At 36.8% G+C, this 26,669-nt stretch overlaps 1 protein-coding gene across 6 annotated transcripts in view; it reads left to right on the forward strand.

Moving 5' to 3' along the window:
• The window catches only part of PRUNE2 (prune homolog 2 with BCH domain), a 104,836-nt gene extending 78,536 nt beyond the window's left edge, over positions 1 to 26,300 (forward strand). For 3 of the 6 annotated variants that reach the window (XM_066568833.1, XM_066568835.1, XM_066568838.1), the window contains 10 exons: positions 444 to 644; positions 4,964 to 5,140; positions 9,263 to 9,365; positions 12,824 to 12,955; positions 13,110 to 13,196; positions 17,036 to 17,134; positions 18,963 to 18,998; positions 19,537 to 19,575; positions 21,076 to 21,123; positions 23,323 to 26,300. In XM_066568833.1, the coding sequence (XP_066424930.1) occupies positions 444 to 644; positions 4,964 to 5,140; positions 9,263 to 9,365; positions 12,824 to 12,955; positions 13,110 to 13,196; positions 17,036 to 17,134; positions 18,963 to 18,998; positions 19,537 to 19,575; positions 21,076 to 21,123; positions 23,323 to 23,344 (944 nt within the window). In that variant the 3' untranslated portion in view covers positions 23,345 to 26,300. The remainder of the gene's footprint in view (positions 1 to 443; positions 645 to 4,963; positions 5,141 to 9,262; positions 9,366 to 12,823; positions 12,956 to 13,109; positions 13,197 to 17,035; positions 17,135 to 18,962; positions 18,999 to 19,536; positions 19,576 to 21,075; positions 21,124 to 23,322) is intronic. The other 3 variants (XM_066568834.1, XM_066568836.1, XM_066568837.1) reach the window with 3 other exon arrangements.
• The last annotated feature ends 369 nt before the right edge of the window (positions 26,301 to 26,669 follow it).

Genomic DNA, 26,669 nt, shown 5'->3' on the forward strand with positions numbered 1-26,669 from the left:
GTTGTAAATCAGCACTGAATGCATGAGAAAATAAATATTTACAATGGCTTTTAACTCATACAGATTTTCCCAGAACTCAGCAATGTCTTGATTCATAACTCAAATGATTTATATTTGCCCTTCAAGCTCTTAAATATTGTGGGTCAGAGCATGTTCAAAACCTCATTTTGTCTGATGACTGCAAAAAAGTGTTTCTGGATTTAACATAATTTAAGAGCTCTGAACTACATTTGCTGTTCCTGTAGATTTTTGTTTCATTTCATTAGATATTAATGCTAATATTTGTGTTTTGTGTTAGATAGTCTTAAATGTCATGGTGTTACTAAAATTGATCTGTCCCACTGTGTTTAAAGGTAGTTTTTGAGTACCTGGGAGATTAATTGTATGTGAAGTAGCTACAGTTCTTTTTCTCTTTTTTGTTCTTTTTTTTTTCTTTTATTCAGAACCTCCCAATTCGCTTGATCTTAATGGTTCCCAACCCAGAAGGATAAAGCTCACTGCTCCAAACATCAATCTCTCATTGGACCAGAGTGAAGGGTCTATATTGTCTGATGATAATTTGGATACACCCGATGAAATTGACATTAATGTAGATGACCTTGACACTCCTGATGAAGCTGACTCTTTTGAATACGCTGGACAAGGTAATGGTCTACATTGTAAATGTAGGGTTCATCAATGCTAGGCATTTTTGTTTTTAGGTATTTTTACTGTCTCCTATTTTTTTAACTTTTATTCCTCCTTTGTAAATTATTATCCTTCTGTTTATTCAGAGTGCAGAAAGAAATAGTTCAGCTGAATTAATAAAGTAAGAGCTACCTAGAGAGAATGAAATTCAAAGTCCTGTCTTTGTCCAGTACCACAGGACTTGTCTGAAAACAATTGTCTTGTTCTTCCAAGAAGGAGAGGGCAGCTGACTGTTGCTGTAGCTAGCTGTAGCTAACTGCAGCGTCTTGCAGCTCTGGCCAGCTCCAGATTACAGTTACATTGGCCATATTTAGGAATCTAACTTTGTGCAAAATATGTTGGCTGCACCAAAGATCTTGCAGTATATTAGTGAGGTAGACACAATGTGCAGAGAGGTCTTTTGTTAGGAAGAAAGGTCTGCTCTTTATTCCCATGATTGGAAATCTGAGATATGGAAGGTATATGGATGGCATAATAAAGCTCAGGTGATGGAAGAACGGAATTCCTTGTTCCACTAATTTTGATGTCCTTTCTCAGCAGGGCTAGCTGTACAATACAGATGCACCCTGAAGTGTGCAATGGAAATTTCTCTCTTTCTTCACGTATTAATGATTTTCTCTTGGAGAAATATGATGTAGAAGTTTTACTCAGTTTACTTAGTTTCATGCTATTCAAAATAGGGTGTTTCCTGTTCCTTGCTAGTACCTTATAAAACATAAACATGTAAGAATTTTAATTGCTGATGTAAATACAAACAGTTCACAAGCTATTTGAGGGAAAAACAAGTGTGAACATTTTACAGCTGAGAGCAGAAAGAAACTTTAAAAATGGATCAGTTAAAAGTGAATTTTCCCATGCATTTACTTTCCCTAATACCAGTGAGGTTGCTGGAGCATACAAGAGCAGTTGCATTATTTTAAGTGGTATTGCCAAAGAGGCATTATTGTGTACTCACTCATGCATTAGCATCTCTAATGTTACTTCTCATGAGGAGGATGATTTCCTTGTGGGTAGATGCAGAATGTGGTGATGAGTTGCTTGATAGTTAGAAGATTTTACACTGAAGGTTAAAACTAACACACACCCAGAGGCTCACATGCTTTGACTGTTGTGACCACCATGTGAGAGAAAAAGTCTCTTGTCTGCAGTAGAACAGATGTTTCCTTTAAACCCTCAGGTAATTAAATGTAACTCCAGTGATTTTGGTAGCAGTTGTATGGATGGCATTTCCTCCCAGTGGTTTTTTTTTTCCTGCTTTCTAAATGTGATGATTTGTTTGGTTCTTAGAGTTAGACCGATTTCCCCAAACTCTTAAGTGAAGAGCCCAGGGTCCCTCTGGTTTTGGTGACATTTATACAGTTGTGTAGTTTTAGATAGTTAATAGTAAAAATACCTTCGACTGAGATGAGCCATGAAAAGAATAGAAAAGACCAAAACAAAAAAAACCCCAAAAGATGAGCCATGAAAAGAATAGAAAAGACCAAAAAAAACCCCATTTTATCAAAATAAGCCAGCAATAAAAGAAGTTGGCTATGTGTAATGTTAATCTGATAGCTAAGATTATAGTCATAAGAACTGGTGCAGAATGGCTTATTTGCATGGTAAATAGCCTTTATTATCTTTGTACTCCTGTACTCTACTAATAGCTGGTATGCACTCATCATGATGTTACCAGTAATCTCCCACAGTTCAATGTTTCTAACTGCTGCCAAACCCAGAAAAGTAAATACTGAGAAAAACATAGCTGCTGAGACCAGAAAGAACAGTGACTTTTGTCATGATCAGACTGCTGAAGGTACCTTTGAACTACAAAAGACAACTGAGAAAAGCAAGACTGTTACCATGGCTCAGGAGTTCACCTCATCACTGAAAAATGTCTCTGTATTATAAGTTAATACTGAGATCCATTTTTTCAAATGAATGGTGAAGAACAATTATCACAACTGCAATATGCATGGAAGATTAGAGCAGAAATACTAAAATACTTGTCTTGAACTAGCACCTGACTTGTTCAGAGATTGGTTGATCACCAATTTCATGGGTTGGGGCTTTTTAGTCACTAATACCATACATTCCAACATTCCCTTCAGAAGCCATGCGAGTTTCTGAAATCAGCTTTTTATGATCATTGATTTAGATGACATAAAAAAAAAAAAATTCATTTCTGAAAGCCATACATGAGTATCAGTGAAGGCCTTCTCTCCAATCAGCATATTTATAAAGTAAGAATGGTTATTATTTTATTTATTAGACATTTATTTCCTTTGTGAATTTAACACTGGCGCATCTTCCTCTGCAAAATCAACACTCCAGGCGGTAAAGGAGAGCTATTTCATCAGGAAGAGGCAGTCTAGTACCATTTCTATTAAAAAATAATTCATATATCCAATTTCAACATTGTAAGTTTTATCAGGGTTTTAGTAACTATTATTGTCTTAAGATTTACCAAACAAAAAAAACCCAACAACCAAATAAACCCCAAAAACCAAGCAACAACAAAAAAAGCACAACAAAAAACCCAAGCAAAAAAAAAAAAAAATCAAACCCCAAATACAATTTGAACATTGGTCAGCCATGTATATAGCCCAGCCTCTTTTTATTAAAGTTCGTTCTGCCAGCTATACTTCTCTGCCTCAGTCATGTTCTTTGTACTTCACAAGGAATCAGCTGACCAGACAGTCTTTGTAGGCTGTGTTGATAATCCCATCTGTCTATTCTAAAAGTACCTGAGCTGCATAATAGTGTCCTGTGGAGACCCTGTATAAGGATATAGGATGCAGGAATGGGCAAACTGCTAAAGTTTGCATAACTTGACTGTATGCATGTAATTTTCATATTGCTACCAACAGTACCTTTGCAAAACTGGCAACAAAATTGCATTAAGATACCTGGGTTTGGAGGTAGTGGGGTTATGCATTTAGTAACCTTATTCCCAGTGTCACAGAATACGTGGTATTTCAAAGCTGAATGCTATTGTTAAACATCATGAGCATTGTACCCTGGGAAACCATGAATATATTCTTCAGTTCCTCAGTATATAATCTGCTGAGCAGCAGCTGTTAAATCAATTTGAAATACTATACTTGAAAAACCCCACTTTTTTGTCAGACTGTCCTTTTTTCCAACCTTAGATCTCCTCAAACTCATTTGGAGTTCTTAGGGAACAAAAGGCTTACATGGTCACACTATATTTGCATGTGTATTTATTTCTTGATTTTCCATCCCTGTTTCCACCATTAATACAATTTTATTTGAGTATGTTTTTAACTCATTGGCTACTTAGACAGTGAGGAAAGAGGTGAAATATTCCTCCTTTCTTTCAGGATTCCATCAGGCAGGAACTATTTAAAGTAGAGAATTGTTTATAGACTCAGATTTCATTGCACATGAGAGAATCTACCTCAGAGAGGCGCATCTTCTATAATATAGTATATATTATATACAGTATAATTCTGTAAAAATATTTTGTATTAGGGACAGAAAATACAAGACAGGCAGCATTAGAAATTCAGACTTTGTTAGTCCTATTGTAGCAGTAAATATGTGCTCAACCTATCTTTTTTAGAAGCTTTTTTTGCCAGGTTAGAGAAACTTGGTGTTTGTTACAGATCTGGTGAAATTATTGGTAGGATTTATTGGAGAATTCAGTTTTACAAAGTAATAGTTAGTGCATGTATGTATATGTGCCTGTGGCTTCTATGTAGTATATGTGGTATACATGCAGTATGCTATCATATTCCTGATTTCATAGATACTTTTTTAATTCTTATGATAAACTAGGATGTTTTGAGGATCATATGCTTCAGTTTGTATTAGTAGTAGTTCAAGAAGAAGCCTTAATCAGAGAGGTACATCTGTAGGTAACCCAACACATAGAAAGGTTTGAGGGCACCTATGAAACATTGTGTTCTTTAGTTCTTGTCAATTAAAACTGCTCCTTTGAGTTTATTCTTAATTCTCATAGATCTTCTTAGTATTTTCAAATAGAATGCCTGCAGCTTTTTATGTATTCTTGTGTATGTCATTATGTATCTCACTCTTTGTTTACTGTTACCTCCCTTACTGACTTGCAATTCAAATTCTGTTCTTATGACTGCAGAGACAGAATAATGTTTTAGAAAGAACAGTATACTTCAAATATGTGTCATTCTGCTCTTATTTATACCAGAACAGTAAAAATGCAGTTATTTTCAGTCATCTATCTCAAATGTACATAACAGCAAAAATATTTAGAGCTTTAATGGGAAGAAGTAATACATACAGTTCCCCTTTTCAGAAGAGCAGACTGCTGCTAAGGATGCTTCCCAGGAGGAGTCTGAATCAATCCCTGAGTACTCTGCTGAAGAGGAGCGAGAGGACAACAGGTTATGGAGAACAGTGGTTATTGGAGAACAAGAACAGAGAATTGATATGAGAGTCATTGAACCATACAAAAAGGTCATTTCACATGGAGGTAGGAGCAGCTGTAAGCATTTTTAAAATTGATGTAAAAAATTTCATGCTTTATTGATCATGAATTATTTTTTGTTCCATTATCATATTGACATGGGGAGAGAAAATTTATTTTTCAGCTTTGGCTGAAGTCAGCCAGGCTTTAAATTCAATGGGGCAATGACTAATAAGAATTTTAAATTTAAAGCTATTTTGGAAGCAGCATACTGACATATTTGTGTCAGGAACAATCTGGTCATTGTAAGGTAAAACTGTCTCAGACAAGGAAAAAAGCTTTTGACTTACAGCAAAATAAAATTTTGAAAACTTTATTTGGTGAGTTTTGACAAAACCTTTTGTGTGAGGAAGTGTAATGCTCTGTGATTTATTGAATGATGTATGTGATTGCACAGATCTAAACAAGTAGAGTGGCAAAAGAAAAATGATGGGGCTTCCATTCATATGGCTACCCACCTTATGCTATTTTTCTGCCATTTATAGTTGTCAGGAGCATAATAACTATCAAATGATATATCAAAGAAAAGGAGGAAAATGGCACCATGTGCTTGCTATATTTTCTCATTTGCTTATCTGCTTCCCACCTTCCTTAGAGAATTCATAATTTCAGTGTTACTAGTACATTTCCATGTAAATTAATTCAAATGGGTAGGTATTACTCTAAGTGCTTTTTCCTTGGTGTCTCAGATTGGATTATCTTTGGATTCTGTATTTTTGGGAGACACTCTTTGCTATCTGTTAAGCAAGGTATTAGGTTAAGATGAGTTGTTTTATTCCTGCAAAAACTGAGACAGGCAGTGTAGCATCTCAGAGGTAAGATTTATGAGTTTATATGAGGATGCTTTTTTCACAGTGTTGTTGGTCTGCAGCATCAGTTAAAGATACTAAAATGTTGAAGTTAAAATGTTTTCGGTGTTGAGCCTATGTCTGGTAAAATTACAGAAATAAATGATGGTTAATTTTTACATTAAAAGCAGCTAAATGCTAGCCTACAGCTATTCATGTACAGAAGGTTTAACCTTAATTAGTAAAGATTTTTAGGGCTCAACTCTTTTTCTACTAGCACACTACCATCAAAGATTTGTGAATGTGACACAATTTAGCAAACACGCCCAGATGGGAATTTTAATTTAGGAAACAAACACAAAATACTTTTGGGCCTTGCTAATGTTGTTTATTTATGTATTTTTGTGTGCTGTAAACTAGTCAATATGCATTTGTGGTAAAAGCTTGTATATTTCCTACTAGATGTTGAAGTTTATGTTTATATCAGCTTTTGTGAAAAACCAGTGTTTAATGAGAGATTAGGTAATTCAGCTCAACTCTCATAGTATGAAATAATATGAATTCAAATTTTACATGTCTGATGATTTGTTAGATCACAAATGTAAGATAAAGAGCATTTAGGGTTTTTTACTTTTGGAAGGCTGTTTTGCTATTAGTCAATAGCATTAGTCATTGTAAAACAAACAGTATAAGATCTAACAATAAATTTCAGCCTGCTGCTGGCTAAACTGGAAATTTTTCTTGGTATCTAGGCAAATCAAAGTAAGTTAAGGACTGGATTAAATTCTGCATTTATGAAGTGGCAGGTTGAAGACAAGGAAACAAAATCATGTTGTTGCATCTAATGTGGAAAACTTTGGACAACTCGACCAGTTTCTACATTATGGTAGCAAGGCCCATTCCATATGAAGCTCCCTTTGGCAGTACTTCAGTGGAGTGTTTAGAGGGCCAGGAGTCTTTTCTTTAATCTCAAGAATAATAATATTTTCTGACTAAAATTAGTCAATAGGAAGTCAAATCAAGCATTTCTTGATTTAAAGATCTACTGAACATTCCTCCCTACCAAATGACAGATAACAGCAAATGCAGAACCTATGTGGTAGCCACAAAATAGGAAAGGGGAGAGTAGATTTGGTGGCCTAGGTTTGAGATTGTCTTCAATATATCCTGATGGAGAAATTTCTTAGAGATCTTTTTCTTTGCTTTAGTCTAACTGAGATTTTGGGCAAATGGCTTTTATTGGCTTTTAGTGATGAATTAAAATACACTTGTCCCTAGGGTGAACATTCCTTCTCTTCAAGCATGTGTGAGAAAAAGTGGCTAAGATTTATCTGTGGATTTTTCTTCTGTGTGTTGTTAGTTAGCATCTGCACATAATTGTTTTGCTTTCCATGAACTGCAAACTGTGCTATGTAATTTAGTGGATGCCCCTGCCATAATGTGCTCTTACTGCCAAATTCCTGAGCCTGCCAGCTGGACAGATTGCTTTATTATAAAGTCTTTTAAAATTTTATTAAATTTATGGAAGGAAGGAAGGAAGTGTCCTCCCTATTTGTAAACCTGAGGGGGAGAGAAATACTGCTTTTGCCTGTTGTTGTTGAAACCCAGCTGGCAGCCAAGCCCCACACATTCAGTTGCTGACTCCCACATGGTGAATCAGAAGAGTAAGAATGTGTAAAGTCTTGGGTTGAGATAAGGACAACTTAATACACAGAGCAAAATCTGTGCACATAAGCAAAGCCAAACAAGAAATTCATTCACTACTTCTCAAAGACAGGCAGGTGTTCAGCCATCTCCAGGAGAGCAGGTCCTCATCACACAAAACATTTGGGAAGATAAAGGCCATCACTCCAAATGTCCCCTCCTACTTCCTCCTTCTTCCTCTCCTGAGCATGATGCCATATGGTCTGGAATATCCATGTGGTCAGTTAGGGCCAGCTGCCTTGGCAGTGTCCCCTTCCCCTTCCAGGTTCTTGTGGATCCTCAGCCTGCTCTCTGAGTGGTGGGGGGCAGTATAAAAAGCAGAAAAGGCCTTGGTGCTTTGTGAACACTGCACAGCAATAATAAAAACATCTCTATGTTGTCAGCCATCTGATTTCAGTGCTAATCAAAACTACAACCCCATGCTTACCACTGTGAAGAAAACAAAGTCTCTGCCAGCTGAAACCAGCACAATTCCAAATAATCTAGCTGAATAAGAATACATGCTGAAAACAGGACTTGAATTTCATAAGCACTTAGTTAGGTTTGGATGTTGCTCTCCAGTATCCAGAAAGCACTGTAAAAGTCTTAGAATCTCCTTTTGCAAAGGTTGTTTAAGTGTTAGTATTAGCCTTTAATTTTTGTCATAAAAACATGTTCCTGAGGGGAATTGAAGTTTCCTTCACAAATACTATCATCTCTCCCTTAGTGTCTCATTTTTCTAGACTCAAAAGGTTTTTGAGTGTTCTCTGAGTATATCTGTCCTCTGTCTCTGCATCACTAGTGCTGTCTACCTACAGCCATTCCTATGGCATCTTTATAAATCCCCTCCTTATTGCATGTATCCTTTAAGCAAAACCTTCAACTGAAATGCAGGAATGTTTTTTATTTATTATTTATGATAAATACAGAAAATCCATGGCAGCTGCAAAGGGTTGTGGAGACAATTAACCAACATTAATCCATCATGAAAACGAAGCATATTCTTTTGGATAATAAGCAACCGTGCTGGGCCCTGGAATGGTAGTGCTACAGCTTTGAAGATTAACAGCTATCATTAGGCAGTGATGCAGCCCAGAGAATGCCAGTATTGGACAACTGGAGCATTGAAGGTTAAAAAGTAATTTATACAAAACTTGCAGCAAAGGATTTAACTGATCCCCAGGAGCTTTTAAGGTAAAGTGGAGTGCAGTCATAATTATAATGTTCTAAAGCCATTGGGGACCAACTGAGATTGGACTGCAAGACTTTGCCAAACTTAATTCAAACTTTTCAGGACAACAAATGTAGGATATTTTCTTCACCCCCTTATTCCTCAGTGTGAGGTGAGCATTCAGTACATGATTGCCATAGAGCTGCAATGAACCAGTAGTAGAAGCCTTAGAAGGTTTTTTTGCTGGTCACTGTAAAAAGTTTACTAGTAGTTGTGGTATGTGCGTTTTTTGAGGATTCAGCTTAGCTGACTGTCCAACTTCTTTATCACTTTATAATAGTTCATATATTTTCAAACCTTCGGTATGAAGCATTCTGGGATGCTTCAGCAGTACACATAGTAGCTTTATTACAGGATTAAAAAAAAATTATCCTGTTAAAAGCTTTTGGAAAAGATAAAAATGCTTTTTCATTTTTTTTTCCACAGGATACTATGGTGATGGTCTGAATGCTATCATTGTGTTTGCGGCATGCTTCTTGCCAGACAGCAGTCGAGCTGATTACAACTATGTCATGGAAAATCTTTTCCTGTGAGTGATATGTGAGCAATGTGACAAAGTCTTTTGAGTTAGTACTCAGAATAATGCAGTGAGAGGTAACCTGTCTTTCCTTAAGAGGTAATTTTGGCCATTAGAAGGGGAGTGACAAGGAAAATAGCAGTTTTAGATAAACTGCCCAGTGGGGTATTATTTTGGTATCCTTTACCTACTCATCTTCCCAATTTAAGGTGTATTTTTCAGGACCAAGTCTGACTGTTAGTATCTCTCTAAAAGCCAAGGAGTGCGATATCTTCACCTTGTTGGGGCTACAGTCTTTACACAGTTTCACTAATGATTTCCAGGTCTTGCTGAGAGCAGTCAGCAGGGGCTTAGACAGTTTTTCATTGTTCATTGTTTATTATTATGATGTATCCCTGAACATGTTTTTAATATACGCTGTCTTTGGTTTAGGAGTTACTGAGCCTTTTTTTGACGCTTGCTTTTTAAAAACAGGATAAATTGCTGACACAAGCATCTCTAACTATGCTTCCTGACTCCAGCTGCTTCTGATTCAGCTAGAAGTGGCAGGGGCCAGTTGAGCAGGACACAGATTTGGACACATAACCCCAAATCTATCACAGGAAAATTATTCCTAATAGCAATTGTTTTGGCAGCCCAAAATTTTGAAGGCAACTCTCTCCTGAAGTGCCTGCAGCTACTTCCTCTTACAGCTGTAAAAAATCAATCATTCCAATGTTTTCTGTGCTAAAATGCAGTAAGTAATATTTAAAGCCAGCAGGAGACACGGCCTTTGCCATTTGCAGCTTACAAGGCACAGACCCAGGTCCCCTTAATATTCCAGCCTATGAAGATGTACTTGTTGGCAGCCAGTGCCTTAAAAATTGTCTGTATGTGTGAAAATCAAGACTCAGTGTTTTAGTTTGTGGTCAGAACAACTGGTATCATTAGGGTTAGGGTTAGGGTTAGGGTTAGGGTTAGGGTTAGGGTTAGGGTTAGGGTCTGGTCTGGCCTCTAAGAACTCAATGCGATCTATAGTAACTGATACACACAATGCTCAGTGATTCAGAAGAGAAGAAGGAATTACTTCAGCGGTTTTAACTTGATAAATAAGGAACAAAGCTAACTGTAACCATGACTGACATTCAATAGTTGTTCTTTGTCTTCACCCAAGACCCTTGTTCAGATAGAACTGGTGATAAATTAACTTTGCAGAGAAAGCCTTAAGAGCCTTTTCCACATGGCTTAAGTATATTGCTGAAGTCAATTTTGTAAGTCACTTTTTCTGGAGTAGTAATAAAAATGTGAGTTCATGTTGGCTGTGAACTTGCAGCTTATTTTAAGGCTTGTAGACAGTTGAGTCTCTCCAAGAAAAGAAGAAAAAGGAGAAAGTTCAACTCTTTCTTTCCATTCTAGGTCTGCATGGAAAGAGAGAGAGTACAACAGTTTGCTAAATATACAGTAACTGATATTTTTAAATATTTGGTAATTCTTTACTATTGAATTATATAGGGATCTGGAGAGACCTGCAAACCACTGAATCTCTTTTTCTATACAGCATGTTTCTGGTAGCATGTAAGCTACCTCTAGCTTCTGATTAACAACCGTCCTCAACAGCTCCTTTCCCATCTGAATTCCTTTCACATTTCCAGTTATCTTCTTCCTATTTTTTATATTAACTAATTCTGTAAAATTGTCTTTGAAGGGATGAATTTGTGTGAAAATGCTTGAAACAGCTTCTACAGCAGTTTTTGTAGATAATGCAGAACCACATTAAAAAAAATCTACTTTTTAATTTGTGGTTGCCTGGAAGTCAGATTAAAGCTAGTCCACAGATTAAAATTTTTTAAAATAATCTCAATTTGAAAAACTACACTTTGAAAACAAAACCATCACTTTGCTTTCTGAGTGATTTAGTTGTTCTAGTCAATGAGAAAATTTCTGTCCATCCTTTCAAATAATGAAGAAATTGCCATTATTATAAAATAATAAGAAATTATTAGATAGGTATAATTTGCAAGGGAGCTCTTGCTCCCTTGACATTTTTAGACTGTCATGTTCCATAACTGAAAGTCTTGTCATATTTTAATACATACTTACACACTTGTACTTACAAACTTGTATGTTTCACTGTTAAGTGCCTTTAAAGCACTAGATGTTTTGCCATGTGGGAAGGGCTAATCTTATAACCTGTCAAATAGTAGCTTTGTTGAAATAGCTATTAAATGAAGCTTTATTACAGAAAAGCAGGGGATTGCATCAGAATGTCCATGCAATACCTTGCTTTTCTATATCACTGTTAGACATAAGCCTTCACTAATGTGAGGCAAAAGTAGGGAGTGCACAAGTGCAAGGTAAGAATGAGCAGTGGAATGCATTGAGGGGGTAGGGATTTGGATGGCATTTACCAAATGCATGGAACTGGTCTAGTTAATGTTGCCTGCTTTATGCCCAGGTAAAATACCACTCTCTGGTGAGAACTAGATTTCCTACAATTCTTCTAAAGACATTGCATCCTAAGGAATTTAAGGGTCAGATTAGATTGTGAGGCATTCCCATATAACTCTGAAAGGGGCCATTATGCTTCGGGATAGAGCTGCCTTTTGTAGTGAGTGCACTGAGGCATTCAGGTTTTTAAGGTGTGGCTTGGTAGTTTTGCATTCTAGTTTTTACATAGGCATACCTTGAGGCTGGATAGTAGAGAGAACAATTTGAACATTCCTGTGATGATCAGCTCCCAAATGGAGTAGGGACATATAAGTGGATCATCTGCATAGCTAGTCCCCAGCAAGAATTTAACTATCTTCTTATTTGAGTGAGTTGAGTAGTGTGCTCTCTAGGTAGAATTCATTTGGTCCCAAGAGCACTGTATGATAACGGGTGTTGGGAGTGTTTTGCTCACAAAATGAAGTGATGGAGTGGAGTACTCTGTTCCATCAGATGTCAGGTTGATGGACAGGTTTTCTTGGGCATGAGTGTCAAAGTATTTGTATTTTGCAGTCACAGACTCGATAGCAGGACAATAAGGATCACATGAAGTTTAAACAAGTATCTTCTGACACCTTTTATTATTGTATTGAGCAAAACTGGTGATTAGAACAGTGAATAGAAGTTTCTCAAGAGTTAATTTCAGAAGTTCCTAGGACTTCACAGGATGCCATGTTCTCCCTTGCAAAATCTCCTGACTTAATTACTTTTTAAGAAAAAGCAAATTCACCAGTGATACTTGAAAACTCACTACAGAACTCTATTATTGTGAGGAAGCCACACATTTTTGAAGGCACAGGTAAGACTGTGGTTTTCTAGCTGTGTGTATCTACAGGTACCATGGTGATCAGTGCTAAATATTTGGTTTTGTTTAAAGGAAAAGAAAAGCCTATCTTGTCATAAAATGTTCAATCTGCTTTCATTTATTCCCAACTGCCTGATTTAGTTTGGGATCAATCAGATAGTGTACCGTATATGCTCACTGTCATCTGTACTTTTATCAGATATGTAATCAGTACCTTAGAGCTGATGGTAGCTGAAGACTACATGATTGTCTACTTGAATGGAGCAACACCAAGAAGAAGGATGCCTGGATTGGGTTGGATGAAAAAATGTTACCAGATGATTGATCGACGGTAAGTAGTGTTTTCCTGTCTGATCCACAGCCGTTATTTTAAATAGTGTCCATTTCTGTAACTCTCCTGTACGCCAGGGTTTACTGTATATGATCTTTCTTTATCTTTTGTGGTTTTTCTGTTTTTCTAAGAAACTCTTGCTTTTGTTACTTAGATTACGGAAGAATTTGAAGTCATTTATAATTGTTCATCCATCATGGTTTATCAGGACAATTCTGGCTGTAACGCGACCTTTTATAAGGTATGTAGCAAATACCTGTGATTTTCTATGCCCTTGAGAATACATAAGCACCCTAAAGCCTTAAACTGTTAATCTTTCGCTGAATAGTGCTCATTTTATAGTTCATGTTGGGATTTTGGAAGTTGAATTTGGCTTTCCGAAGGTGAATAGGGGAAAAAAAAGTGATTCATGTGAGTATGAGTATCTAGTTGTGGAAGTCATAGGCATGGTTTTCTAAACCTGTATGTGTATGTTCTGAGAATTCAGTTCCTTAAAATAGTCTTTGTTCAGAATCCAGAAAAAGGCATATAGAAAAGGGAACTGCATGTAATTATAATCACCTTATTCAAAAATCTGGCTACAGAACAAGATTAGGCTATGGTTCTGGGTTTTTAAAATATCATTACTGCTCATAGCTCATACAAGAGGAACTGCGTGCACCCTGAGGTGTTTGAATGCATTTGGATTCAAGAAATGTTTAATGCTGTCAAAAATAATGGTTTGATTAGTAAAACAATTTAAAAAAAAGCTATCAACTTCAAAGACCTCACACTTACTGCAGAGGATAGGCAAGTATGCGGTCAGGGAGAGCAAACTGGCAGGTGTGAAAAAGAGTTGCTTCAGGCAAGAGGCGACTCTTCAGCTACAAAAGCCACACAGAGAATGACTTGTGTCATGATAGATCTCGGGCCGTTCTGTTTACAGTCTGCAGGTGAAGACACTGCAGGTGGAGATCTCTGTGGAGAGCACTGTCCCAGGGTGCTCTGTCCTGATAGAGTGACATGGGTTGGGGAAGCACATGAGTTGTCCCATTGCTGCCAAAGTGCAGCAGGCAGAATGTCATAACAGAGCTCCTTTTTAGATGTGGTATCTTAAAGACCAAGCTGAAAGTTACTATTCAGAATACCAGAGTAAAAGTGAATTGGAATTATCAACAGTAGTTAGGAGGATTTGCTGAGTTGCATTTGATATGTGAGATATTTTGGTTGCCATCCTCTTTACTCCCATAAATGACAGTTTGGTCTTTTTTAAAAGTCATGTCTGTTTCAATTCATTAGTCATTTATTCAAAGTAGCCATATTAAGCAGCAGTGACGAGAGGTTTTTCATTGTGAAACAGAAGAAAATGTTCACTCTAAATAGTTTGGCAAAGCAGATTAGCAGTGTGGAACAAGAAACACTAGAGACTATCTCAGCCAGGTAGATTGAGTCTTGGTGCAAGAAGAAAGTGAAGGGCAAATAGAAGCTGAAAAGGTGGGCAGGAGACCTGGCTAGTGTGACTTTTGTGGAGGATGACATGAGATATTTGGACCCTTACCAAGGATAGAAGAACATTATGAGTTCCCTTCCCTTTCTTCAGGGGTTAAGGAGATAAAAACTTGATTGGATTGAAAGCCAATGACTATAGCTTAATTTGCTAGCCCTCAGCTGTTCCCTGAACCTGTGACAGGCACAGTGGGAATTTTAGAGTGAGAAATTAATTAGCCACAAGGCAAGCAGAGATTTCAGTGAGATAGCTGAAGGAACCAACATAATTTTAATTGTATACCAGCTGAGATGTGGGGCTAAACAGTAGAAATCAAAATCCTGAAAGACAACAAAATGGTAAGGGGCTGAGTGTGGGATACCCTCAATTCTACCTCAGCTCTATCTTTTTCTTCCTCAAAAACTGGCAAGATAATTCAGTGGAGTGTGGGACCATCTTGACTGACAAAGTATTGTTTGAATATATGGAATTAAAGAACTAGAGGTAGCAGATATAGATCTTAGGTACTCTTTTAGAATCCCTGTTGATATGCACGCCAAAAATTACTTGAGCTGTGTTACGTAAGAAATTGTATTTCAAAGGGGTTCTTCAAGTGGTGAAACATACTTGGCATTTGACAGAAATACTTAAATAGGGGAAAGTTACCACTATTGGCAGCATGTTTTCCCTGAAGTCTGAAAGAAACTGTCTGGGATGCCCATACACTGATTCACACATGAAGGAATTAGAAATCAGGCACTGCAGTGGAATTAGTGGACCCAGAAGAATCCTCAGGAAAGAAAAACTACCCACTGAAAGATTTTTTAATCCCTTCCCACGGTCTTTAGAAGCTTATGATTGGCTTGCAGTTTTCCAGGTTAGTTTAGATAGCAATGCTGATGCTGCAGATTATGATAGCAATTTGGATAAAATGCTAAGAATCTGTATGTTTCCGTGCTTTGACTGGACAGTTGTGGGTGATTCTTGCATCTAAAATGTGACCACTCTGTGTGCCTAGTGATGCTAATTGGGTACAGAGACAAATCACAATGAGTGAGCTTAAACAACTGTTCACAGCACTTTCATGTATTCCTGTTCCCAAAGTGAGTTGTCTCACTTTGCATTATTGGGAAGATACCTCTGTTGAGGAGAGGGACAGTAACCTTCTGCTCAGAGCTATTTCAGAGGCTTCATGTTGTCTGGCTGTACTTGCAGGTCAGCAGTAAACAGAAAGAACATGTTCTGTTTTTCAAGACCTACACTTAACATATATGGTCCATATGAGCTTGCCACTATTACTGCTGTTTTAAGATGATCTAAATACAACCAGAGCTAAATGTGAAAAATTGCTTTATAAGCCAAAGGAGAAAGATTTCTCATAACCTCACACTTATGAAATAACTTAGGTTAGACAAGCTAATAGCCTTGTGTTTTAAGTGTGTTTTCAGAACAGTTTAGCCTTTTTTCCAAGTGATCATTTTATAAGCACAATAAATGAATCATATAGCACAGCTGAAATAAACACATTATTTCATCATAGAAAGACACTGCAGTAAGAATAGACACAATCAGATCTGTGCTCTTCTGAATAAATGATGAAATTCAGTTTTATTGTGTTTGAGAATTAGTGTAAAATAGAAATGCTGAGTCATCACAATCCCTTGATAACTGTGTTTATGATTATATCCATGTCAAGTAATGCTTTCCGTCTCTTTTTACATGTAAGTGGTCTGTAAGGGACTTGAATCTTTTCCAAATTTTTACGCATCTCCTTCCAACTGTAAAACTAATCACATTGTCTAGTATGTAGGAAGTACAATTTACGATGTTGGCTTAATAATGTGATTCAGGTAGGCTCATAATCAGCTGAACGGCGTTAAGATATGATTATTAAAATTATTAGAGAGATCTCTCTGTCTGAGTTAAGGTGCAAACAAGGCCATATGCTGAAACACGGACTTTTATTTAGCAGTAATTGTGAGGGAGAGATAGAAAGAGAGTGGGTGGGAGGAGAGGAGAAAGAGCATGACAAACACAGACAAAGTAGAAAAAATATCATCATTCAGTGATCCTGTTGGCATCTCCTTGTTCCTCTTCTTCTGGTCTTCTTGGTGATGAGTTTTCCAGTCTTGTCAAAGTTATGGTCACTGTCTTCATTGAGTGGGGGAAGCCCATAAAACACAGAGTCCATTGCATTTATATTCACTCAAGTTCAGGTGGGACTGCCCAAGTACCTTGCCTTCGAAGATGTTAGAGCTGAGTCGTTTATGTTCCACCAGTTATGTCAGGGATGAATACCTTCAGGCTGTGTGAAAGTCCTGGTTCTTCCCCACAGGGAAGTTTTCACACCTGAGCCATTATGTAAGAGAGGACTGGCATGATAAAAGGTGTTATCCCACCTCACAGGACTTGCCTCTTACCAGCCTTATTTCGCTGTGGCAGGTGGATGGTTTGAGTAATTAATCATTAATAGTCCAGTCTCTCAGTCTGTAATTGAAATATGAATATCCAATTGCTTAATTATTTCTTACATTTAATACATTTCTTCATTTGGTTTTAGCATGTCATAAAAGATCGGGGGGCAGTCAATTAATACCTTTTTTCCTGTGTTTCAGCTCTAAGTTCAGCAGTAAGATACAGTATGTCAACACGTTGGCAGAGCTTCGAGAGATGATTCCAATGGAATATGTGCATATACCAGACAGTATTGTCAAGTAAGTGATGTACACTAGCATGTACTTGTTCTAATGGAAACTATTTCCACAAACTGATAATAGTGTTAAAGACCATAAGAAAAACAGAAAGCACTTTCCTGTTGTTTTTCAAAATTATTGTCTGTTGTTCCTCAAACATTTCACTGTCAAACTGAGTGGCAGGACACCACTGTGTAACAGAAACACAAAACACAATAACTATTTACTTCTAGGGGAGTGGTAAATTTGTTTGGCCTTTCCTGAGGAATCATCTGTGCTATATTTTTTCATAACTTTTACCTCTATTTAAGTGGAAGTGTTTTCAAGTTTCAGTCATGCAGGGCTTTTAGCAGAAATGTTAATTAAAAGATAGCCTATTCAATAGAAGACCAGTGAAATTCTATAGGTTTACTGGTCCTTGCCTTGTCAGTTCTTGTGGTTAAATTCACAAGTGCTGAAAGATAGTTTCTTAGTTCTTGCTGCTTATGTGAAGAGGTTTTCTAAATGCAGGCATTTCCAGAGGAAAATATCTGTTAAAAAATTGTAGGAAGTTGATTGGCATTGCTCACCTCAACTGACTTTTTTTCAGACCTGAAAGCAACAAAAAGAAGTGATACACTAAGACTGAAAGCATGACTGAAAAAAATCACGGTTTTCATGTAGTCATTATTAAAAAGATGTTGTGTTCAGGATTTTATTTTTAACTGTTCTCTTTAGCAAATGTCCCAGGTTTTGAATTGCTTATTCTAGAAGGTAGTGTGAAGAGTAGATGTGCAAGTATGATTGTATTTTCATTATGACTGGTCAGTGACAGCTTTTGAAGTTGTCATAGATCTCCTCAACCCAGGCAGGAGTTTTCACACCTGTTTCACAGTAGTTGTAAAGGAATTTCCTTTGTCAAGCTGCTGGTGCAATTCCAGGGAGCAGGTGGGAAGCTCAGGTCTAGCAATAGCAGATGAGAAAACAGTAAATTACAGTTGCAAATTCAGGGATCATAGAGAATTTCACTGAGGTTCATTTGCTGCTGTAACTTCTTTAGAGGTGGAGTGATGATAAGAATGTGGAGCAGAGGCTGTTGGTCAACTGACAAAGAGTTGTCCCTAATGTTCTAACATCCCTAATAAATTTTCTTCTGGTTCCTGTAAACATTTTAGTTTCTTATGATTCCCTTTGATAGAAACCTTACCTTTTCTAACCTCAGAGAGTTTCTGTCTGTTTCCTTGCTGTGTTTTACTGTTACACTGTGGCAGCACATGCATCTGTGTTGCAGACATTTTTTTCCCTGTAAACTTAAAAGTGTTCAAAAAGTCCATTCACCTCTCAGGCCAAGGGTGAAATGATCACAGCTGTAGTACCAAAGAAACTTTAGTACTTAAAGAGTTTTAAGGTAATGCCTGCTTCATGTCATCAGCAGCCAGATGAAAGATCATGATTTTGCTGAAAAAGACAGACCTCGAAAGATGACAATTGCACCCATTGGTGGCAAGCATTTCAGGATGTTGTAATAAGATTTAGTGGCTGTGTGCATTCAAGGCATCTGTGAGTGGCTATTCTCTTACCACAGGGAGAAGAGCAGTGTTCAGTTCATAGCTTCCCTTTGCTGCAAATTTGGACAGATTCCTATAGAAAAATACAACTCATCTTTTGTCTTCATAATTGCTCCATTGCCAAGAGCAAGCATACCACCTATGGGCAAGAAAAACCCCACCTTTAGAAAGTACATGGTGTTATGCCAGAATTTGGGTTATGTGATTTTCTTGGTAGTTTTCAGTGAAGCACGATACTATATGATTGTTGTATATGAACTTGTACATATTTTCTCTTCCTTCATCCATTCTTATCTTGTAAGGTATGATGAAGATAAGTGTATTAAGAGAAGAATGAGGTAAAACTTGCTTTCTAGCCCATGCTGCTGCTCATAATAGAGTGAATCTGTGTGACAGCCTTTCACCTGCAGGCGACCTCAACAGCTGAATGAGAGAGGACTTGCAAAGACATGGCATCTTACTTTCCCCTTCAAGCTGTTGAGATCAGCCTCCCTTGCAAATAAAACTCACTGAACTGTAAATGTCCTTGACTTGGCCCAGGCTGCAGCTAGTTTAACATTACCCGATAGAGCAAGTGAATGCTTTCAGCTCTGTCCACTGGGCATGCCTCAGACCCCTGCTGCTTCTCTGTCTCTGCCTCCAAGTGAGCTTAGAGGACTTAGAAATTTATAAGGACTTAGAAATTTAAGGTGGGTTGAGCACAGGGATAAATAGTATCATACTGAACTGAAGAGCTTTAGGTTTAGCCCTAAATTGTACTGGGTGCCTTACAAAAGCATGTACTGTATTTGTTCTTTGCTCTGCTATTGCTCTGCTTCACTCTTATGCTCTGCTTGCTTCTCTGTTTCTTTATATCAATAACTTTTACTCATGCAGACTGGATGAAGAGCTGAGGGAAGCTTCAGAAACAGCTAAGTAAGATAGCTTTCAGCTGAATCCTGGCATTATATTGTTTCACAGGAGTACTTGAATGCTGTAGTACATTGTGTTTGGTACAACAGGCAGCTTGTAGTTTCAATTACTGTGTAAGTTGCCCCATTTGAGAATTGACTTCCCCTCTCACTGCTTTTGTACTGCTGGATCTCAGTAATAAATAAGCATACCCTTGCACTATAAAAATTTTTTTAGCTGTTTTTTGATGATTGTTTCTATAGTCATGGGAATGACTGGAATCACATACTCAATTAAATTGATCATTAAACATTTTCTACTCTTTTCCACTTATCTCAGATGATTTATACAGTTTTTAAGAGGTAGTTCTTTCTATAATTTTTTTTTACAGTTCATTAAATCAGGGCTAGCTATCTCAGTTAAGGTAGGTATGTAGATTCTTCTGTCTTTCCAATGTCAGCTGGATAGGCTGTGGAATTAATACTTGATAATAATATTATATTGTCTATGGTTACTTAATAAAACAGGGACACGTGGTGATCAGATACTTTAAAATAATAACTTTGTGCTTTGACTTGAATATAATGTGGAAGTATGGTGTACAGTACCAAAGAAATCCTCAAGAAGTGCACAGTCCATGACTCTATGAGCAGAGCTTTAGGAAGTGTACAGTGCACTTTTCCTCATGTGAGTATTGTACACCAAATTTTTGAGGAGAAGTCTGTGTCTGTTGGTTCTAGTATAACATTCTCCCTTGCAGTTTTTGTAACTAAAGATTTTGAATTTTGAAATTTCTTTCCAGTCACCTTCCTTCAGGATTTTCAATTTACAGCTGCTTCTTTGCTGTACTTTTTCCGAAAGTTCCTTCTTTTGCAGTACACATTTTCCTTCAGTTCTTCTGAGGTCACTTTCTAAAACAACTACAGAGAAATACGTGAAACACTGGCCACTGCTTTTTGATTCCAAGAGTTAACACGGCCTCAGAAGCAATAAATTCACGTAAGCCATTATCTGATACCACCTGACTATTTTGTTAAACTAAAAGGCCTAGCCACCCTTGAAATACAACTTCTATCCTTTCTGTTCAGACATTTTCAAATGCATTGTATATGCAATGTTGTCATATAAACATAAGCATATGACAATGAGAACTCTTGAAAAACGTTGCTTTTTTGTTACTCCATTTAAAATAGTAGAGACAGCAGTGTTGCAAGCAAGTGAAAGGGGAATGAAATATTCACATGAGGCATCACTGATTATTGTTACTGTTGGATGTATGAGATCACTGTAGTGCATTTCCCCTCCCTAACTTAAAGAAATAGTTTAAAACTTTGTTACTCAAACTAACGTGTGCTGTGGGCACTAAGATCCCTAGATTCCTAAAAACACCAACATTTGTGTGTTTGTGCTGTCAGAGATACTCACTACAGTTAGTTATTACATCCCCAAATTTGATGTCATATTTTAAAAGAGAAAGAAATCAACACAGAAAAAATGTTTACTCATCTTTTTCCTTGTATCCAGAACTAGCTGCCTCTCAAATGATCCAGAAATGGCTTCAGTGGAGCAGGAGTAAGAATTTATGCCTAATACTGTCATTACATTTTAACATTACTTTACAACCATACTGCTGGGAACTGAGGCTGGGTAGACTCCTTAAAGCGTTTTTGAGACCTAAATGCTTTTATGATAATATTCAGGAGCAACATGGTACAAGCAGACAAAGCATTGAAGCTTTGCTATATTTATATTTTATATACTTTATATATGTGTTAAATACTGAAGATTTGTTATATTTGTGTTGCATTAGGAACATGTTTGAGGCGTCCTTAATAATTTCCAGGCAGAGAGAGATATAATTGTTAGCCTGAGAATATTCTGATCCAATTATATTAAAAACAGATAGAAAAAGTGGAGGATGATCACAGTGAAGATGGTTCCATGCATTATCCTAAATTTTAAACTTGCTATTCTCATTCAAAGATTAAAAGTCTTATCTTTTACTTTGATTTCTGGGCCATACTCTTAACATGTGCCTTCTCTTTGCTTTTCTGCTTCTCAGCTTCTTTCATAATTATTTTCCTGGTTAAATCTCAAGCATCTTTACATCTTTTCCTTTCAAAGATGGACTTGTTCCCTTGGAAATGGGAATGTGTCAGTCCCCTGGTGTGCTGTAGCTCTCTCTGATTCCATAACTGTAGTATGCAAATGGAAAACCCTGCAGTGCTGCTTTTCCTGTTGATCAGTGGGAGTGTTTGTAGGTGCAGTGTGTCACAGGAGCACTGGCAATTCCTTGCTGGAACAGTGTGTCAGGAGAGCCAGCCCTGCAGCAAGTAGAGTGTGTGTCCTGGCCAGTGTGCACAGGGCAGAGGGATTGAGGCCTCTGCTCTCCCTGCCCATCTGATGGGTCTGTAGAAATACAGAAATCACTGTTGTCTCACACTGTACGGGAAATACTCTATAGTAAACCTGAATCCTCAAGAAAAGATTCCACCAATAACATGAGTATTAATAAACAGGCAAATAATTAGCAGTGTATGTAGCAAAAAGTTGCATAAATAAATTGAAGCTTTGGTTTTCACTTAAAAAAAACCAAACAGTGCCTTAGTAAGCTGTCACTCCGTGATAGCTTATACACAGGTTATAACCATAAGCTAAATTCCTGATTCCTGAACTGACATTTCACCTCATCTCTTTTTTTCTCAGACGCTGTTTTATTCTATAATGAGTCAATATGAGAACTGTTTTTCAAAGTAAGAACAAAAGATGACATAAGAACAAAAAATGACATGTGTATGATTTTGACCTTTTGTGGCTTGAACAGCTTTCCTGTTTTTCTCAATAAGCTGGGCAGCAAAAAGCAATATGAGAAGAGAATTTACATTTATGTTAAATAAATACAGTTAAGGCCAAATTAATGTTAATTCATGGCATTTATATTCTCTGCATAAATATTAATCTGTCTTCCTAAGTGGCAATAGTTTTCCTGTGATCATATCTCTTATTTCTCGTGTCATTTCTTCAGGAAATAGCATCCTATGTAAATCCCTTCACTCGGAGAACAGCTGTTCTACACAGACTTTTTTTCTGTATGCTTTCTGCTGAAGCACCTCTGGAGTCTGCCCAGCACTTAGTTTGCTTCTGTTGTCTCTTTCATTTTGTTCCAAAGGCTTTTGTCTATTATCATGCTCCCTTGTGTTCTGTTTTGTTCAACTCCTTGCACTTCTCCATGACTTTAAAAGAAATATTGGGAAATAATTCATAGTGGAAGAACCATTGTGTAACAGTTCATAAATATTGAGGAAATTTTAAATTATGTATTCTTTAAGGAAAACTGTATCTTGAGGCAACATCTATGAAGACAACTTCTTACTCTAAAGAATACTTGGAAAGTTTTTGATGTCATGTGCTTTGCACTATGTAGCAAAACTGTACACTTAGGAACATTTTTAGGAGTACCCATTCCTGCCGCACTGTTGTGTCATTCCACCAGTGGATCTTCCCAAACATGATACACTTCATTGTATTCAGATTGCTATTGCTGAAAAAGTAATTGTTAATTCCAATAAAACAGTAACATAAGTTACTAAATTGTGTTCTTTCATAGATGTACATAAGATGTAAGTTATTTCACACTACTGGATTTAAGTAAATGAGAGATAAGGTTACTAAACACTTTGTGGGAGCTCAGGATTGGGGAAATAACTAGCTCTGTGTTTTCAGAGCACTCATTAATTTTTTGTTCTTTGTCATTTTGTCTTTAATAAACAGGATTGACATGACTATGAAATAAGAAGCATCATTGCCAGGCATTTGAAGAAGAGGGTTCACATGGATTTTCATCACCCAGACAATCACAACCATGCTGTACAATAAGTGATTTGGTCAATTTTGTTTGGTTTATAAGTTTCCCCTGTCATTTAGCAGTTCAAGAAGACCAAAAGAGCCAATCCTATGGCCATGGAAACAACAGAATTTTGGGTCCTGGTTATTTTTGTTGTTTTCAGAAACAGTTTTCATTAGGAAAGCTGTATCATCTAGCATTGGTTTCTCTGTGAGTGCCATTTCTGTTTAAAAGGATACCATTTTACCAACAGTGTGCCTCATGAATAGGTCAATGAGGATGGGGATTTTTTAATTTTTGTCTTCAGCATATTAATGTTTATGCATAGCTGAACGCAATAGTTGTTGTTACAATAAGTGTTAGTTTGCTTGTGTCACAGAGCAGCAGCAACTTTGCTGTTTAAAAATAACTTTAGAAGTTATGCAGGACTTTCTTGAATTTGGCAGGCTGTGTTTGATCAGGCTTTGGGTAGCCTGTTGTAGTGAAGGGTGTCCCTGCTCAAGGCAAAGGGGCTGCAACTAGATGATTCCTAAGGGCCCTTCCAAAACAAACTATTCATGCTTTTATGAATTTGTGTTTCTTGAGATCTAAAAAGTCTTTCCATCTTCATTAAATTACTTTTTTGTTTGATCAGAGAAAAGTGTGATATACTAAAAAATAATAATTAGTCTCGTTATACTTCCCAGAGGATGAATGAGTAACTGAAATTAACTTTATTTTAGTAATTCTGTTTAGTATATTTATTTTAGGCATAATTTCCTCAAAGCAGCTAATCCTGTAAATTACTTTCATATAATCTAAAATCCTTGGAGCATTAATTTATTGCTGCTTTCTAAGTCTGTATCTTCCAGAACACTTTTTTAAAAGTTATGAGTCTTCAAGTGACATCCTTTCTCCAATTGTAAAGGCTATTAATTCTCTGAATATGAATCAAATATTATTTCCTACTGGGATCTGAAAGCTGGGAGCCATACTCATTTGTTAGGAAGATTTGTTAAAATCTTGCTCCAAGTGTTTCTATTAGATAAAAATAGGTCTTGTAATGGTCTTTATTGTCTGTGTCACAGAACACACCAGTAAAAAAAAGTGGAAAAACCCTAAGCATTTTTTGTTTGCTGGGGTCCTATTTATTTGCACAAACGATACTACAGTAAGTCCTACTCCTTACTGGGAAATAGCTTCAGTTTCTCAGATCATACTTTTACAGAAGTGTGCAAGTTAATTATCTAGTGATTTCTGTTTCTTGGCTTTAAAAATATGAGAGTCAAGAAAATGACAAATGTTTATCCTTACTCTAATGAATACACATAGACACTTTCCAAACCTGCTGACTTGCCTGCCTTTTGGGAAGTCCTAATGGAAGTCTTATTATTACGTACTCTCTGAAATACTATTCTTTTTTTCACAAGATTCTTGTATGTCCTAGAATTACATCTGTGGATTCTTTACTTTGTAAAGAAATCCTTAGACTTAACAATTCAAGATAAGTTGCACCTTATTAGTATGGTCTAACTCTAGTCCTGCCTTCGGTTCAGAATTACTGATGAAAGAGAAAACAAGCAAAGTAATTCTTGGGGCATAAAGTTTAAGCAGAGTCAGTGGAGCTTCATTTTTTCAGCAGGATCTAAACTGAAAGTCCTGTTCTGTCCTTCACTTAAAAGTTTGATTGGTTTTTTTGGGGGGGTTTGCACATTTCCAACTCTGTCAGTTTCTGTCTTGTATTTGCAAGGTAGTCTGCAAGCAGTGAAGCAAGTGTCTGTCATGGTGAGCATAATTGTTCAGCCATTGTAATGAAGACTGACAAAATTGTCAGAAGGACAGAAGAGTGCTTTCTTATTGGCCAACGTGAAAACCAAAATATGTGCCCTCTGCTTTGTGCTGGTGTCTCTGTCCTACTTGCTAGTATGCTGTATGACATCTTTCTGTAAATTTTCACAAAGGAAGGGCCTAATCCTGCTGACCATTGTTGCTGCTCTGTAACCTTATCCTAAACTAGAGTCTGGCAGTGTCCACCTTTTCTCAGATATTTGAATCCTGGCTTGTGTCTGCCTTACAAAAGTGCTGTCACTTAGTATATTGGGGATAATGTTTTATGTACAGATTAATGTTTGTATCGACTTCCAGATTAATTAAGCTTCATTAAGATCTAAACTATTAAAGCATTTAGTAGCATGAAGTTGCAAAGTTGCATCTTTTGTAGACCTGTAGTTCAAGGCTCTTAAGACAAGCCACATGACCTGTGTTACACAATAGATAAGAAAAGTTTCCACTAGAAGAGAAGTTCGCCGCAAAGCAGAGGTTCAGCACAAATCTTCATTCACTCTTTGAGACCTATGTGGGGTATAAGAGATTTGTGATTCTAATGGTGGACATCAGATCAGCTCAGGGTTGAGTTTAATTCTACTTCTTTGTATGAAATTACTAAGCAGCAAAGTTACAAATTAATATTATTATTATGGGCAGAATAATGGTGGCAGCCTGAGATGAAAGGAATTTGTTTAAGTGATATGGCACGTTAAAACAAAATGGGGCATTGATGTGATAGCTAAAAAATGATTGCAGGATCAAAGAATGGTTATCTTTGCTTATTAATATATTTTGAAAAGTTTTCTAATGTTACGATAAAGCAATTCTATGTTATACTAACAATAACATATCAATATTACTAAATCAGTAGTTTGTTGAAAGAGAAATATAGTATGCATTGCACAGATACAAGCTTTTATATATGGATTTTTTCTATTGTGTATCAGAGTGCTCAGATGAAATATAAATTAGTAGTTGCAAATTTTTTTTGCTAAAATACCTATGCTGACTTAAATTATAGATTAAGCAATACAAGAATATCTAATAGCATTGTATGGATATATATGCCTATGAATCAGAAATAAAGAATTGCAACCCACTACTGGACATATTTCCTTTCACCTCCACATTGTAGAGATTTTTATTCCCTGGGTGCATGAAAACACTTGATTGGTTTAGATCACTTCTTTTTGTAGTATAGAAATATTTTGTTATATTTTGAATTCCCTGTCTGTCCTTCCAAAAACTGAAACAGAGTCAATTTTGTGTCTCATGGGATTATTCCTCATCTCCATGTATTAAAATCCTGGCTTTGTTGATACTAGCAGTATTGTTCCTGAAAGAAAGCAGAAGGAACTCTTTAAATTTCTTTCTAATTTGTGTCTGTGCTATTATGTAAAATCAAATCCACAGACAGTCCATCTTATATGTCAGAAGGTCAAAAGCTATGGGGCAGAAGGAGATTGAC

The sequence above is a fragment of the Molothrus aeneus genome, chromosome Z (genome assembly GCF_037042795.1).
Source record: "Molothrus aeneus isolate 106 chromosome Z, BPBGC_Maene_1.0, whole genome shotgun sequence".
NCBI classification, from domain to species: Eukaryota; Metazoa; Chordata; class Aves; order Passeriformes; family Icteridae; genus Molothrus; species Molothrus aeneus.